General features: G+C 36.3%; 1 protein-coding gene across 2 annotated transcripts in view; it reads right to left on the bottom strand.

Moving 5' to 3' along the window:
- Positions 1–18,546, bottom strand: part of si:ch73-22o12.1 (nectin-2) — an 87,715-nt gene that overhangs the window by 54,574 nt on the left and 14,595 nt on the right. For both annotated transcript variants that reach the window (XM_051132186.1, XM_051132185.1), the window contains exons 2-3: positions 927–1,036; positions 503–755 (exon numbers count right to left, since the gene is read on the bottom strand). In XM_051132186.1, the coding sequence (XP_050988143.1) occupies positions 503–755; positions 927–1,036 (363 nt within the window). The remainder of the gene's footprint in view (positions 1–502; positions 756–926; positions 1,037–18,546) is intronic.

Genomic DNA, 18,546 nt, shown 5'->3' with positions numbered 1-18,546 from the left:
CACACACATTAACAGCAGCACAATTGATCTGACAATACCATTTATAAATCTCCTTTAAGCCTGCAAACGGACACAGATGCGAGCGCGAGTACGCGTACACACACATACTTCTTAAAACAAACTAAGGCTTAGTTTATAAAAATATATCTACAAATATTTAGATAATCGACCCAAGCTGTCAGTTGCCATTTTAAGTGCCCGCAACCAAAAAATGGTCAATTATTTTGTACAATTTTGATGCCTATCAATTAGTACTGCCAAAAATATCACATACAAAAAAAGCGTAATTCTCCTCCTGATTTAATTTATTTATTTTTCCAATTTTTTTAGATTAGTGGGGTTTAAGGCTATCACTAATGATTATTTTTGTAATCGAGTAATCTTTCGATTATTCTGACGATTAATCGAGTAATCGGATACCACCCCCACCCCCCTTGATTTTATTGAAAAACTGTTCTGTCTGCTGTCAGTTTTCCTTCTGCACACACAAACACGTACTCACCCAACATGACGAGCGAAGAGACTCCCTGTTCATTGCCTGAGGGATAGGTGGCATATTCACAGATATATCTGCCCTCGTCGGTCATCTTCACATCTTTGATCTGAATGGATGGGTTCTCCAAAGTGGGCGGATCTTTTATAAAACTGACACGGCCTACTACAGGAGATTTTGTTGGGTAATTTACCCCAAAGTTTGGATGGAAAACTGCAATGTTGGTTCGCTCTGCATCAGTCCGTTCAAAGATCCATGACACCTGCATACCAAAAGAAACAAATCCAAAAAAAAAAAATCAGATGATGAACAACTGATGCTTCCAGCACATTTGACACTTTCAGAAAATTCTTACTACGACCCCAATGAACATGTTCTTTCAACAAACTCTTGTTTGTTGGGTTTACAGCTGTGCTTTAGACTGATTTCAGACCTGAGTGAGCTGGGTTTCGCCTGGGTTCGGAAACTGGCATCGCAGTGTCACTGTCTGACCAGGATATGACACGACTTCTTGGTCCACCCTCACGCGCTGAGCCAACGCTCCTGGAAAGAGAACGAGAAAAGGCCATGAGAACAGGAAACGACCTTCACTTCTGTCCGGCTAAATTCTGGTGACCCGCGACCACCTCGCTGTACATGCCAGAGAGAAATTCAGCACGTACCAGCACAGTTCTGGGATGGTGAAATATGAAATGATAAATGAGGTTACAACAAAACAGCAAGTAGGCCAATGTTTCTGATCTCAGCCAGGGTGTGAGAGGGTGCGAATCTAAATGTGAATGTGCGTGTGCAAGTGTGTGTAAAGGTACCTATGAAAAAAAAAAAAAAAAACATTCAGCTTGCTCACCACATGAAGCATTCATCATCCACCACAACCCTGACAGAACACATTCTACGAGTGCACGAGTGTGTATGTGTGTGTGCATATCAGTGGGGGCTTAAAGTGGTAAAGAAGTGAAAGCTGCACACAAAACACAGTTAAGTATCATGGGAGCAGTGTACATGTCAGAACTTTGGTGCTCATGCGGACCTGCAAGTTTGAATCTGACTCGCAACATTTTCCAATTCCATTTTCCTCATTTCCTGTGCTTTCTCTACTATGGCTTTATAAAAGTGGCAAATGTAAATGCATAAAGGTGCAGCCACATTTACAGTTTTTATAGTCTCGCGTAGCCAGCCAAACTGACAGCAAAAGGTCTGGGAACTCTGGCCGCTTTGAATGGCCAAGGCCCGCCCAAGAACACAAGGACATATGACTGACAGGTAAATCAATCAATTACGTTTCATTTTGTGCCGCGTCGTGTTTAGGGGCGTGGAAATGTCGCCACAATAACCCGGTGTGTAAAACTCTGACATATTTTAAAGATTCTATGCTGCAAACTTTAATAAAAAAAGTCATAAAAAAACGAATTTACTGTATAACCTGGAATGTCCCAGAGTTTGACAAATTTTTCAATGAATAAATCAAAAATAGGTCAGTACGTTTAAATCAAAATGTGACGTGGACTAGTGTCTGTGAATATTAAACCACAAAACTGCTATTTTAAAAGGAATCCTGTGTTTCTATGTGAATGAATTGCGCAGGTGCAGTTTCGTTTACTTCACACATACTGAAGCGCGTGTGACGTTCAGTGTTTTCAGCCTCTGCTGCCTTAATATACACACACACACACACACACACACACACACACACACACACGAGTACATGAACGCATAAAAAAAATTTCTAGAACTGCTCTAATAATCACTTCATGACCATTTTACGGTTTCTTTTGACAAAAACTATCGTCATATCATGCACAAACAGAAACTTAAAGGTCTTCACAGCAACCCGTCAAAATAAAAAGTTTGGTTTAACTTGAAGAAAATGTGACAGAAATGTATTTATTAATGCAATGATAGTACCACTACTACTAATAAAATTATCAAAACATTATTTATAAAGAAATATTTTACCAGAATTTATTTAGCAGAAAAATTTAAGATAAAATTATATATAAAAATTAAATAAAATAAATAACTAATTAGAGAGGCTTTTGATTATACAATTTAATGAAACCATTAAATGGAAAACTGAATTTGGTTTAAAAAAAAAAAAAAAAAAAAAAAAAAAAAATCAAATAAAACTGAATTTGAGAAAAAAAAAAAACATTTCATAGGGCCTTAAAAATTTATTTTTTGTTAAAACTTTAATAAATTGCTGTTGAATATTGTAAGTTTCATGCTTTCAATTAATTAAACATGCTTTTTGACTAATAAAAAATAATTTAATCATTAAAACAAAAGGGGGAAAAAAAAAAAAAAAAAAAAAAAAACACACACACACACACACACACATACACATACAAAATCCAGAAATTTAGAAAGAAAAAAAATAAAAATAAAACCGAATTTGGGAAAAAAATAAAATGGCTTTCATAGGGCCCTAAAGCAGGAATTTATCAGGCAGACAGTCTTGACAGTAATACAGTATTGACAGTAAACAATGGACCTTTTTAGCCTGCGAAATTTCGCTAATGCAAATGAGACAAGAATTTAAAAAAACCCATCAACAGCTGTTCCTGGAGTGGAACCCTGTTAAATTGTGGTAATATGTACCATTTATGTACTTATATGCACTTCAGTGCACTACTATCCACCCATTAGGGGTAAATAAAAGTACAAAGTTGCACCTTTCTGAAAGGGTGCTGCCTCGATGGCATTTGTACATTTTTTCCTGAGTATGCAGTATGTACGTATAAAACTGGTTAGACCAGTTCGTCTGCTAACCAGCTATAAAGACTGAAACTCGCAAACCCCACCTCATCAAAACTGTGAAGCTGAAAGGGAAAGAAAAACGAACCGAGAGGAAGCTTAAAAAAGTAAACATTTTATGGGAAAACTCAATTGCTTCCTTATTGTTTTATACAGGAACATACAGCGAGTTCAAAAGTCCGTATTGATAATATGGGTTTTAGAATTTCTAAGCTGATAATATAATACATTTGCATGTATAAAACAATGCATTTAATTTGAAAAACTGAAGCATTTTCCCCTAGCGGTCTTTCCGACTCCACTATGTCTCTTTCGGTCTCTCGCAGGTGTTCAGTCCGAGACGTGTGTGCGTGTGTGTGCCCACCAAAGCGATTACTTCTGAGCCTGCGTTTAGCACCGCTGAGCCCTGTTATTGAAAATCTCCCTCTCTCCGTCTCTCTCTGGATGAAGAGTGAGGATAGGTCATTACACCGATGTGTAGAGGGAGTCAGCAGTCCATCAGAACGCTAAACACATACACTTCTCACCTCAACATACAGCAGCATGGTGTGTAAATGGAAAAGAGTGAAGGGGGTAGAAGATGGAGAGATTTAATAATAAACTCAAAGCACAGGAGAGATACAAACCACCTCGGTCAGCGTAGACGGCATATTTCTCGCAAATGAAAAAGGCTGTAAAGGGATACACGTACATTTCCTTTTTATAACGCATATATACCGCATGTGTGACCTTAAGGTCCATTATCACATCTAGTTTTTTTTATATCCTACAGTTTTTGTTTTCAATCATCTGAAGTGGGTTTAGTAGAAAAGGGAAAACTAAAAATAAATATATAAAAAAAATATATTATGTAAAGAATAAAATGAAATGTAAAAAATACAATAAAAATGTAAAAGTAAAAAATTTAAACAAGTTCTCAAACCAAATCAGCTACTAAAAAGACTGTCTATACGTCAACTTCGTTTCTAAAGTATAAAGCTAAAATGACATCTGCAATGAATTGAGGTCCAAAGCAGCATGTAAAACAGAATGAGAGACAGAGGCTGTGTGTCAAGCGTGCTTCTCTGTGCTTGCGCCTGCAGGTGACATGCCACACACACACTCAGAGGGCGTTTATGTAAATCACACACCACCATTCGGAGGCCTGTCACCCATCATCATGTCACACACACACACAGGCAACACCGCTGCCTTAAATCTGGTCCTGCTCCCACTCCTCATCCTTCCATTCTGGGAGAAAAAAAACGGTTCAGTCCAGTGCGGACGGTGACAGACGAGTGCCCAGAATGAGAGTTTAGATGGGAGACAACGCGCTCTGACTATCAATTGAGTGTGTGTGTGTGAGGAGACCTTCATTTTATATCGCAAGGACAGATGACGGAGCATAAAGGTTCTATCCGCAGAGCTTATTATCACTCGCACCCACGCATAATCGGAGTAAATGCGTGGTAAGCAGGAAAATGGAGATGTCCAGTGGTTGAATAAGAATCATTCATGACACAGCTGATGGGAGCAGAGAGAGGAATAAAGGCTGAGGGGTGGGAACAGACGGAGATGAACAGCTGGAGGGGGTCCGTGGGGAGCACGGCCGTGCGTGTGTTTGCGCGTACAGTAAACATGTTTATTTATGTGCATATACAGATGTCTCAAAGTGTGAAACTGTACCTTCTGTTTTTGAGGACTTTTTGCTACTTTTTATTGATTGAGACAGTAGAAAGGAGACTGGAAATGTGGGAACGTGGGGAACCGTGGCATAAAGATGCAGGGTGAATTCTAACCATGGCTTTCTATACACTGCAAAAATAATTTTCTTATATTATTTTTCTTAAAACAAGATTTATTACCATTAAAAAAATATATATATGTCAGTAAGTTTTAGAAATCAATACTTTTAGTCAGCAAGGGCGCATTATATTAATTTAAAAAAAAAAATGACAGTGACTGTCAGACTGTCGTAACACTTTCTTTTAAAGTAACTTAAAACAAGATACATTACCATTTATAAAAAAAAAAGTCAGTAAAATTTAGAAATGTATACTTTTAGTCAGCAAGTGCACATTAAATTGATTAAAAAAGTAATGTCAGTAAAGGACTTGTTACAAAAAGTTACTCGTTTTTAAAAATGTTGTGGTAACACGTAACACTTAAAACAGGATACATTGCTATTTTATAAACTATCAGTAAAAAATTTTTAGAAAATGTTTGTAACAATACAAAAAAGTTATTTGCAACTTGTTTTCAAAAAAAGTTGTGGTAACAGTATTTTTAAAAACCTTTACATTACCATTTAAACCTGGTCAGTAACATTTTTAGAAATTTATACTTTCAGTCAGCAATAAAGCATTAAATTGATTTTAAAAGGTCAGTAAAGGACTTTTACATTGTTACAAAAAAGTTACTTGTTTTCAAAAAAGTTGTGGTAACATTTCATTTTAAAAACTCAAAACAAGATACATTACCATTATAAAAATTTCAGTATGATTTTTAGAAATGTTTACTTTTAGTCAGCAAGGGTGCATTAAATTGATTTAAAAAAAAAAAAAAAAAAAAAAAAAAAAAAAGGTCAGTAAAGGACTTTTACATTGTTACAAAAAGTTACTTGTTACTTGTTTTCAAAAAAGTTGTGGTAACACTATTTAAAAAAAAAAACTACATATATTATCATTTAAAAAAATGTCAGTAACATTTTTAGAAATGTATACTTCTAGTCAGCAAGGGTGCATTAAACTGACAAAAAAGGCAGTAAAGGGTTACAAAAAAGTTACTTGTTTTCAAAAATATTGTGGTAACACTTTATTTAAAAAAAAAAAAACTTAAGATGCATTATGCATTACCATTTAAAAAATATCAGTAAAATCTTTAAGAAATGTATACATCGTTACAAAAAGTTACTTGTAAAAAGTTCTACACACTTTATTATTATTATTATTTTTTTTAAATTAAAATAAAATACATTTCCATTAAACATGGTCGGTAACATTTATAGAAATTTATTTTTTCAAGTCAGCAATGGCGAATTAAATTGATTTTAAAAGGTCAGTAAACTTTTACATTATTACAAAAAAGTTACTTGTTTTCAAAAAGTTGTGGTAACACTTCATTTCAAAACAAGATACATTACAATTTTAAAAATTTCAATATGATTTTTAGAAATGTTTACTTTTAGTCAGCAAGGGCACATTAAATTGAAGTAAAGGACTTTTATATTGTTACAAAAAAAAGATACTTGTTACTTGTTTTCAAAAAAAGTTGTGGTAACACTTTATTTTAAGGATGTATTCTCATTATTAACTAGTTGTTTATTAGCATGCATATTACTAGCATAGTGACCTTTAATCATACCCAATACCTAAACTTAACTACCTTACTAACTATTAATAAGCAGCAAATTAGGAGTTTGAGTGAAAACTCTTAGTTAATAGTGAAAACATATTCCCTAATCTAAAATCGAAATGCGGCTAAAGTAAACAATCTCTCAGAGCACAGCTGTTCACTCCACAGAGAGTAGAGAGGGGCGGGGCGAGCAAAGCTTATTTGCATTTAAAGGAACAATCCATCAAAATGGGTTGATTTTTGCTGAGCTCATTTTGACAAGGTAAAAAGGGTGTTGTTTTACACTACCATTGAGAATTTTTAACCAAAGTATATTATAGACTTTTCATTAAGTCCGATCCGATGACCCCTTTAAATAAAATCTTACCAAATCCAAATGCATGCATATTACATAATATCTAACTTATTTGTCCTGTTTATGTAAATGAATCTTGTTTTAAGGAAGTTAACAAACTAAAAAAAAATACAGTATGCAAATTGCAGTATGTCAAATGACCGAGATATCAGATGTCTGATACTCAGTATTCATGAAACAGTAGGTTAACAATCCCCAGATGACACACTGCATCTGCTGAAACTCTTAAGTGTGCAACCAGTGGACACTTTGCTATCCCATGAGGCCACAGAAGCAGAGAAGCCATCAGATTAAAAAGCTGAACAAAAATAGAGAATTCAATCTGCTTGTTTCAAGTCAAAGCGCGATAGGATTCTTCCATTATTTACTCCCTTTCATGTGGTTCAAAACCAGTATGACTGTAACCAAACAGTTACCATTGGCTTCCACTGTATGGACCAGAAACACTAAGACATTTATGGGAAAAAAATGACTTTTTGTGCTCCACAGAAGTCAGTCATGCAGTTTTAAACAACATGATGAAAGGATTTTCCTTTTTGGGTCAATTATCCCTTTAAATTGTGCTTATAAACCTAGCTAAACTATTTTTGTTGCATGTCGAAGTGTGAAGAATTCATATTTCAAGTATAAATACATCCATTATTGACTTCAGTATGCAAATATGGGAATTTACTGGACATACGGGAGCAGATGCCCTTCAGAATCAGCATTCAAACATTTCAATAGTGTGTTATAATTTTGATCAGACATTTTTGTACCAAGCCTGAGAGCTCAAATGATACCACACACACACACACACACACAGAAAAAACAGCAGTTGTCACGCAACCCCGTTCACTTTTACCACACACACACACACACAAATACACACTCACTCACAATTATGAGCTAATGAGGCCTGAGAGAAAGAATGAGGGCCATGTGCAGCTTGAAATGAAGCACGAATCATCAAGTATTTGTCTTTTTGTACAAACACGTGCAACACACACACAGACTGAGAGGAGTGACACATGACCAGGGTGAAGGGACTTCCATCCTACAGGCTAAATTATTCATCTGCCACTTACGACAGAGAGGGAGACAAGAATAACAACAAGATGCTATTTGCAAGGACTGAAAAAGAAGTGTTTCGCTCAAATAAATCATGGCCTACTCAATTTTCGATTAGGAGTGTGACAGTCATTCCTCGTTTTGCTGGACACGTCGAGCCTTCGCCCGCATGTATTCTGAGCTTGTAACAGCTGTCAATCATGAGCGTATCTTGAACGATACTGGCCAGAGGTGACCAATCGGATGAGCCGAGATAAAGAGACGAAAGATTGCTGTTTGTTTGTGCTCACAAAAATCCTTAAGATTAGAGACAATGAAAAGCAAACACACTTGACACACAGACCACACACACACACACAGCTCAAAGGTAATCTGAGGACTAATCTGGAAAACTGTGTGTGGAAAAACAGGTTTTGCTTTCCTTGCGGGGATAAAATGTCAGAGAATGTCCCAGAGGAGCTTTCTTATTGACATCTGAAATGCTTTATGTCTATACAATTCAATAGTATTGATATTAAAAATCTAGCGAGCTCACAAAACACATTTGCCCTTAGTCCAAACCACATTCAAAGTATCAGTTTTGCATCTAGAAGTCATAAATAACTTAAAAGCAAACAACTTCCTCTTTTCAGCAATCAGAATTTGGACTTGCATAAAGCAAACATAAGTGATATGTACAGGATCACTTGACTAGCCTTTGAACAATGTGATAATTAAACACTTCTGGTTTCTCTTTACTTCTGTTCTGCACACATACAAACGCACTCGTCTCATCTGTGTGTGGTGTGTAATTGGATTCCTGTACTTTGCAGAAGGAGGGAACCCTTTCGGGTAGTCGCTTCTGGGTAAAAAGTAAAGAGATAGCACAATCTCCAGCCATAGCTAAGAGACCGCAGCCAATCACATTATACTAGGCTTCAATCGGGTACAATACAAGCTCACAGCAGGCTCACATTTACCTAAACAATCCTCTGAAGTGCTGATCAAGGACCTGCCAGGAGGCAGAATGACTTTTGTTTTGTCTTACTCTCTTGTACTTAATGTTTTATGAATGTAACATCAGTAAGTAAACAACGAATCACATAATTTGGTTAGCCTTTGCAATAACCTTCAAGAATCATATTATACAATACCAGTCCAGTAGTTCATTTGCAGTCGAAATTGAATATGAGATAAAAAGGCTGTGACTGCAAAAATAATAGCGTATTTCTATGAAGTTGTCCTTGTGGACGACAAACGGATTCACGAAAAAAAGTCTCTTTAAAGGATTAGTTCAGTTTCAAATGAAAAATATATTGATGATTTACTCACTTCCATGTCATCCAAGATGTTAATGTCTTTCTTCAGTCGACAAGAAATTACATTTTTTGAGGAAAACATTCAAGGATTTTTCTCCATATATTGGACTTCAATGGGGATCAAGGTCCAAATGGCAATTTCAATGCAGATTCAAAAGATTCTATACAATCCTAGCTGAGGAATAAGGGTCTTACCTAGTGAAACAATTGGCTATTTTCTAAAAATAAATAAATAAATAAATAAAAATAAATAAATAAAAATACTCAACCACAAATGCTCATCTTGCATTTACTAAACACAACCTTTCTGAACTGAAATACACAGACGAAGAACCAACCTCACGCAACCTTTCCAACGTAATTACGTAATGCGTGAAGTTGCGAACGCACATCGCAGAGGTAGTGCAAGATGAGCATTTGTGGTTTAAAGTTTATAAATTTTACACTTTTTTAGAAAATGACCGATCGTTTTGCTGCTATTTGAACCACTGAAGTCCACTATGGAGAAAAGTCCTGGAATGGTTTCCTCAAAAACCTTTCTTTTCAACTAAAGAAAGAAATTGGTATATTTTTCATACCCAAGCAAAATGGCTATTATCACTGAAAAACAGACCCAAAGGAAAAAAAAAACAAAAAAAAACACTGAAGTGCCAAGATATCAGAACCGAAAACCATAGTTAAAAACCAAGGTACTTACTGAACCGTGGACTAACTGTTTTGTTGCATCCCTAGTATGTACAAGCAACTTTACATGTCCGTTCAATCTAATGTTAATCTAGTAGCATGCTCACTGCATGGCAGATAGAGGTGCTGGTGCTTGCTCTTAAAATACTCCCTCATTTTTGGTCATACAGATAAAGATTCTTTCGAATCTGTAAAGACTCTACATTTGTTCGTGTGCACTCATAACAACAAAGAAGCATGCTTCTGTAAAATAAAGAAAGCACACAGAATGTGGTCTAGGTCTTTGTGAAGCTCAAAAATCTGTGTATACTTGTCTTACAGACATAAAAAAATATATCTACAGAAAGTGAAATGTCTATTTTTAAATGAACCAAAACATGTAGGCGTATCCACTACTGTGGAGAAGATGAGTCAGTGTCACCGACTTCATTTCTTAGTCGAGGGCAGCCAAATCCTTACCAGGTACAACAAAGTCATCAGTTCATATTGAATGTGTGCATCATATTGAATGTGTGCATCAAAAAACTGACAAAAAGATTTACACAAAATAGATGCTTTTCTTGTTTGTTTCTTGTTAACAAGTAGTATTTCACATATAATAGTGTTATGTTTTTAAGTGCAGTAAATTCAAGTACATAAAGTGTTAGCCAGGACTGTTCAGAGTACCGAGCACGGATCAAAGTCCGCCAACCCTCTCAGACGCATTCACAGCACGCTTTCTGAACGTACATTCATTACAGCGTCTGTAAACACACTGAGAGTCAGTAAACACTTGGCTCAAAGGAGCTAAATGGCCACTGTTAGCAAAGCACACAGACACAAAACAACCCTTCTGAGGAGAATGAGGGGGCAGGTAGGGTGAGTCGTGTGTGTGGACAGACAACATCGCATTTACTAGGCTGAGACACATTCCACTGAACACATTAACCAAGCATTTCACTACTTGGGTGTAGCGGCGTTGAAACGAGGTTTTAGATGTCATCACCATGTAGTGAATACAGAGCTCATAACTAGTAATTAGCTCACAATGACGTTGCTAGGTAATCTTTACAATTCACCCGGCCTTTTTTTAAAATTATTTTTTAATATTCATGAGCCACAGAAATTCCATTATGACTATGCTCTGAGACGTCATTTATACCTTTGCACAGATATTTTTAACTTTATTTAACTATATTTATTTTTATATATAATGTAAATTCTATCAAAATGTTAATAAATACATACACTTGTAATTATTTCTTTAATATTTACATGAATGCGTTTGCATTTATATTACACAGTACATACACATATATTAGGCAAACTCAAATTTTTGTTTTGTATGCAATTAATTGCTACATTAAATTTTATTAATCAAAAATTAACAATTTTAATTTGAAATTATGGAACTTACACAATTTAACAGCAGTTTATTAAAAGTTGAACAAAAATCTAATTTTTAAGGCTCTATAAAATATGTTGTATTAATTCATTCATTCATTCATTTTTTCTGGATTCCATTTTTTTCTGTTTTAAATTTTCTAGATTCTGTTTTAATGGTAAATAAAATTTTATTAAATCAAAAAGCACGTCTAATTAATTAAAATCATGAAACCTACACAACGTCACAGCATTTATTTATATATATATATATATATATATATATATATATATATATATATTTTTTTTTTTTTTTTTATTTTTATTAGTATTAGTACTATCATTACATTCAGTAATGCGTCTGCGCCATTCATTCACACAGAGACGCGCAGAATTCATATTTAAATAATATTTTTGTGGCATAATATTCATAAGACACTAGTCCATATCACGTTTTGATTTAAGTGTACTGACCTAGTTTTGATTTTTTCATCCAAAAATGTGGCAAATTTCGTGACATTCCGCATTACACTGTAAATTCCATTTTTATGACTGAATTCTGTGATTCAGTCTGTGTTTTCCTCATCACGAAAATCATAGGGCCCTATCTATAATCATAAATGTGCTGTTAATGCAAGCTACAATTGGAACACTGACTAAATGTTAGTCGTAAAGGTTCTCCCACTCTTGCTGGGGTGTGTGGTAAACTATAAAGCTCATTTGGTTAGAAACCATCATCATCATTACAGATAAATCTTGTTGATTTACAGCAGAAGAATAAAAAGACGGAAATATCCGGATCACAAATCTATACTGCTTTCCTGTGTGCCTCAGTGCCGGAGATGGACACACACACACACACACACACATTCAGGTTGGGTTCGGGTTTAACATGTAGGCCTACTCCATCACAATGACCAACAGAAATGATTCCATGTTTCAAAAATGTCGATAATTTTTCTCATAATATTATTTGCACAGAGAAGCCTGTCTTGTGGAAAACTGAATGTGAATCCTCTGCCTTTATCAGCACGTGTCATGTCAAAGTCGAACAATAAAAGAGGAAATCAATCAAGAGATCAGTCACTACCTGCCACACATCTGCTGATAGCACACACACAAGATCTAACACCCCCCATTAATTAAACTAGCTCTCTATAATTACACTGATCTTCAAAGAGGGTGACAGAGAGACAGAAAGAGAGAGAGAGGAAAGGGGGATAGACCAGAATAAAATAGAAGGAAAGAACAGGGCTGATTACATGAATACATGCATCCGCGTTGTTGACTTCTGGGAGAATCTAACAGAGGTACAATATACATTAAGCAGATCATCAAAGAGCTAAATATGACATGTACGAGAGGGGCTAAAGGAAACGCACACACATGCGGTATTAAGCTGTTAAATGAGCTGGCTGCCGGCATCTCCTTTTAAAGGATGTGAAGGAGATTAGGCTGAGGCGGCAGAGATTTGCCACCACTTTTGATTAGGAACGGATCATCCTGGATTTTCTTCACATCACACGTACACACTCGCACATCAGAGACGCGGCTAATTACAAACGCACACAGGCGCACACAAATGCCCTCGCACACTTCAGCAGCGGTGTCTAACTAATTACCTGCTGGAAAATGACAGGAGCTGCAGGTGAGAGGAGAGAAAGAGACCGTTAGAACTTTAACACCTGAGACCGAGACGAGACGGTTATCGCTTTAACACCTGAGGAAGAAGAGAAGGGAAACAGTAAGGAGACGAGAAGAGACAAGATGAAGAAAAAAAGTGAAGAGAAAACATGAGATGAGAATGAAACGGTCACTTTAAAGGGATAGTTCTCACAAAAATGAAAATTCCGCCATTAATTTTTCACCGTCATGACGTTCCAAATCCGTAAGATCTTCGTTCATCTTCACAACACAAATTAAGATATTTTTGATGAAATCCAAAAGCTTTCTGACCCTGCACAGACAGCAATGCAACTGACATGTTCAAGGTCTAAAAAGGTAGTAAGGACATTGTTAGAATAGTCCATGTGACATCAGTGGCTCAGTCTTAAGCTTTAAATGCATACCTCGGGTCTTTAGCGACGCGGGACATCATTCACTACCCTCGTCCTCCTTCATTTTTTAAAGTTAAACATCAACATTCTTAGCATTCCTCATTCTATTCATTATAAACAACAAAACAAGAAAAAAAAAATTAATACAATGTCTGTCTTCTGATTATATTTTATAAAAAGTGTATAGGGTTGCTAGAGACAAGAGGTTTGTATTAGTGTATATTTTTTCTGTGCAAAAAATATTAAAATATCTGATGACTCAATGCATGAAATTCACCTTTATTCCTCAAGGTGGCACTGTTTAATAGACATTAATGATGCAACATTTCACTTCTCACCGCAGGCATAAAATAGAATATCATCAGCAAAAATAGAATGGTTTTGAATAGCTATAATACAGAGCAATTACTATATGCCATAAAATACAAATGTAACAGTCAATGCAATACAATACTAATGTAAATGTAATTTGATGGTGGATGTGGTGAATAAGCTGCCAGTGATCAGACTATTGATTTTGAAGTCACTGAAAATGGTAGTTTTGCGAATATGTTTGAAATCGTGAATATGAGCCAGATGCTGAATGTACTGTGGACATGTGCTCTGACGATGACAGCGATGGTCAAATCATCTGCTCAAATTCAACCCTTATAGATCCATCCGTCCTATATATTTAGGTCCGGGTCGCTGAAGACCCAAATATGTAATAGTGAATTGCCAAACATTCGTGCATTTAAGGGCTAATTTAACTGACCCATAAGAGAAGAACTTGCTGAATAAAGTCATTATTTTTGTTTTCTTTGTGCATGAAAAGTATTCCCATAGCTTCATAGAATTATGGTTGAACCACCAACGTCACATGGACTATTCTAAACTATTCTTATTATAAAAATAACGGTACTATATTGGCATCAGTGGTTCTATGAAAAAACTTGAACATCCATGGAAACTTTCAAATGCAGAAAAGGTTCTTTAGATTTTTGAAATGTTCTTCAAAATGGTTCTTTTAGGAACTGTTCACTGAAAAGGTCTTTGGGAAACCAAAAATGGTTCTTCTATGGCATCACTGCAGAAACACCCTTTTAGAACCTTTATTTTAAAAGTGTATCGATGTCCTTACTACCTTTCTGGACCTTCAAAGTGGTAGTTATGTTGCAGTCTACGGGTCAGAAAGCTCTCGGATTTCATCCAAAAAAAAAAAAAAAATCTCAGTTTGGGTTCAGAAGATGAACAAAGGTCTTACGGGTTTGGAACGACATGAGGGTGAGTAATTAATAACAGATTTTCATTTCTGAATAAACGAACCCTTTTATATCTAGAACAGAAGAAACAAGATGAGAATAGTATGAGAAGCAATAAAACCGACAAGAAGGGAACAAGACGGTTATCAAAATTAACACTTCAAAAAGATGAGAAAAAGATGAGAATGCTATCATTTATCACCTGACAAAGAAGAGGACCGAAGAGATGGTGAAAAGACAAGATGAAAAGGAGAAAGAGACAAAATGGTTACCAAAGGGGGAAAAGCAGAAAGGGGATTCAATCCACAAAAATGGATATTTATCCATAAAAATAAAAAAAACTTAAAAAAACTTAAAAAAAATCAAACAAAGAGAGGAGTCAACACCTGGAAAAGAGAAGACAAGACGACTGGAGGCCAGAAGGTTATCATCATCTGCTTCTCCTCAAACACAGCGACTGACGCATTCCAGAGCAGATCGGTGAAGGAACTCGGCTTATCTATGAATGATCAGCCACAGAAGATCCGGACACTAGGAGTCCTGAAAAATGGGTCGTAAACCCATCACCCTGTTATTTCCAGGAATAAGGAGGGGTGGAACAGAAGGAGGGAGAGGAAAAAAAAACAAAAAAAAAAACAGAGCGAGCAGAGAAATGCAACAGCTGTTTCCCATCACATCTGCACAGAGACACGGCCATCAGCTCACAGACACTGCCCTGTGGAGGAGAGAGACAGACACAGGGTGGTGTGTGTGTGTGCGCGAGTGTGTGCGTGTGGACGGTCACGGTGGGGGTGAGCGGTAGATGAAATATGGAGAGAGAGACAGGGAGAGATAAAGCGAGAGTTGGAGTTGAGCTCAGTCGCTGGAGGAACCTGCTCTGCATTCCCCTTGAGTGAGTCTTTCACTCCCTCAGACAGCTGAAGTTCCTCTCGCTCTCGCTCCCTTTTTCTGACACTCGGAACAAGAAGGGCCTGTGTGAGTTCAAAGATGAAGGAACCCAAAGGAAAGTGTGCGAGCGTGTGTGCAAATGTCCTCATCAGACCCTGCTACACCGTCAAGGCACGGCAGCCGCAGCAGCGAGAAGAAATAGGACACATCCATCTGAAGTCGAGCGTGTCGAAGGAACGGCAGGGTTGTTTTTACATTCATTTTGAAGAAAAATTAAACTAACATTTACACACGAAGCAGCTATAATAAAAAACTGAGGACCGGATGCACACAAATACAAATTGCTGCCGCACAGAGTAGCTCGTATTTCAGTGAGTCATAAAGATTAGGAAAATCCACTTTGCGAAAACTAAGCACACACATACACACTTAATGGGGTGTGAGGTCATCTGACGGGTTGGGTTGGGGGTGGGGGGAGGCATGGTTTCCATGCCAACAGATAAATTAACCCCCAAACACCCCTCTGAGTTTCCGTCTCCGGTAACCACTGGGGATGGAGACACACACACACAGACGTTAGCAGTAGGTTTATCACATTCCAGGTCACCATTGAGAGTAAATGGCTGAAAGATAATAATGAATCAAACTGAGTGGAGATGAATCAGACCGGTGTTGAAAAACACACTAGAACACACAAACACACACTCTTTGCCTCTGAACTCCTTCTCACCGGTTTTCAAAGCATTTGTTGACTGATAATGCCCACTAAAGTATACAAACTCTGCGTTGTTTGCTTTGCTTTCAGTCGGCTTTGATTGATCTCTCAACCACAGAGAACTAAACCAAAATGTTTACTTGACAGTTCAAAGAGCCATTCATTACAACATCTCTGATCTAAACTGATTTAAACTCACGCATGATTACATACCAGTGTAAACAGGACTAAATGAAAGCTAATTAGTTGTACTACAAACTAACTTTAACAAGAAACCTAACAAAAACGAAACTTTTTGCATTTTGGGAAAACAAAAACCTTCTTTAATCATGACATTTCTCAAGCTTTTTGTTTCACAAACACACATACCACCAGTCTGTGCACTATTTAACCCTGTCTAACTCTATTATAGTGCACCAGGTGTAAGGTTATGCTCATATGGTCTCTCTCTCTTTCCATCTGTTCTCATTTCTCGTCATCCATCTCTTTCTGCAGTCCACCTCTTAATGCACTAATTAATTTGTTAATCTATCCATACATACATAAATTCTGGGAGACAGCCACTATTTTAAAGGTATAACGCAAATTAGTGATGATGATTAATTTTACATTGTTCAGTTTTGCTCAAAAATTTGTGTACTTTGTTAAATTTAAGCAAGGGACTTTGGCATGAAATGGCAAATTCACCCTATTTTCTAAATGCATGTTATTGATTTTGTTTTTGTTTTTTTAAGTTTTTATTTTTGACATTTTTTCCTTTTGTATTGTGACAGGACAGTATTTAGACAGGAAGCAAAATGGGAAAGAGAGAGGGGGACAGGACTGGGAAAGGTCCGTGAGCCGGAACTTGAACTCGGGATGCCCAAAGCACAACGACGCAATAAGTGACCGAGAACCACAAAACAGCAAAGGTATAAGGTAGCACGGGTATATATGTAGTAATAGCCAAAAATACATTGTATGGGTTAAAAATGATTGATTTTTTATATTCAAAAATCATTAGGCTATTAAGTAAAAATCATGTTCCACGAAGATATTTTGTAAATTTTCTACTGTAAATATATCAAAACTTAATTTTTGATTAGTAATAGAGCTGTCACTAACGATTATTTTGGTAATCAAGTAATCTGTCAGTTATTCTGATGATTATTCGAGAAATTGAATGATTATAATTTTTTTTTTTTAAATGACTTAAAATAATACCAATTAAAATGCAATTAAGGATTTTTTTTAAATCAAGTACTCGAATAGAATTGAGGAATCGTTGCAGCCTTAATTAGTAAAATGCATTGCTAAGAACTTAATTTGGACAACATTAAAGGGGATTTTCTCAATATTTTAATTTTTTTGCACCCTCAGATTCCAGATTTTCAAATAGTTGTATCTCGGCCAAATATAGTCCTATCCTAACAAACCTTACTTCAATGGAAAACTCATTTAGCTTTCAGATAAATCTCAATTTCCAAAAATTTACCCTTCTGACTGGTTTTGTGGTCCAGGGCTGTTGATGTCGACTCATGTTATTGATCTTATAAAGAAGTCATCCACGCATTTTTTTTTTTTTTTTTTTTTTAAATAAATCAAAGGACAGAGTTTTTCCAATCAATAAGTCCACTTAAACTCCGCCCCTTTCTTACAATCAACTGCTGTAGATCTCCCTCCATCAAATCAAATCAAATCAACCTATGGATAGAAATAAGTCCCTAGCCCCCATTTTTTTCTTTTTTGATAATCAGTTTCACTCGGATGCACGTCACAATACGTTTAAAAAAAAAAAAAAAAAAAAAAAAAAAAAAAGATCTGTCGCTTCTTACATTTCATTGTGACATTGTGTCATGTGTCATTTAGCTTCCATAATGTGCTGTATTTCTGAGTGAAATGGGATATTTAATGAGAAAAAAGCAGAGGCACGGATGAATTATTTACAATAAGACCAAGAAAGTGCATTAAGACAAAAATAAGGTTAATCTTAAATTTCACATTGACTTTAAATAACATCTACAGTCTTTGACTGCTAGCAAGAAACTACTGCAAATCTCTAAGCACTCCCAGGGACTCTACATGCACAAAGGTTTTCAGTTTTGCGGGTTGAGTTCCCATCAAAGCGGAGGACCGAATGGGAGGAGGCAAGACGGGATCTCAGAGAAAACCAGAATGCTAAAGAAGGGAGATTCGTTTCATCTGCTCATCAGCAACGGCATCAAATAAAATCTCTCACACAAGGTGAGAAAAGAATAACCACGCTGTTCAATAAATGCTAAAAATCCACCTGAAAATGCGTCTGCCTCTCTGTGTGAGAGCTGCTTGTTTGTCAGC

Source organism: Labeo rohita, chromosome 16 (assembly GCF_022985175.1).
Source record: "Labeo rohita strain BAU-BD-2019 chromosome 16, IGBB_LRoh.1.0, whole genome shotgun sequence".
NCBI classification, from domain to species: Eukaryota; Metazoa; Chordata; class Actinopteri; order Cypriniformes; family Cyprinidae; genus Labeo; species Labeo rohita.
This window is presented reverse-complemented; position numbering and strand designations above follow the sequence as displayed.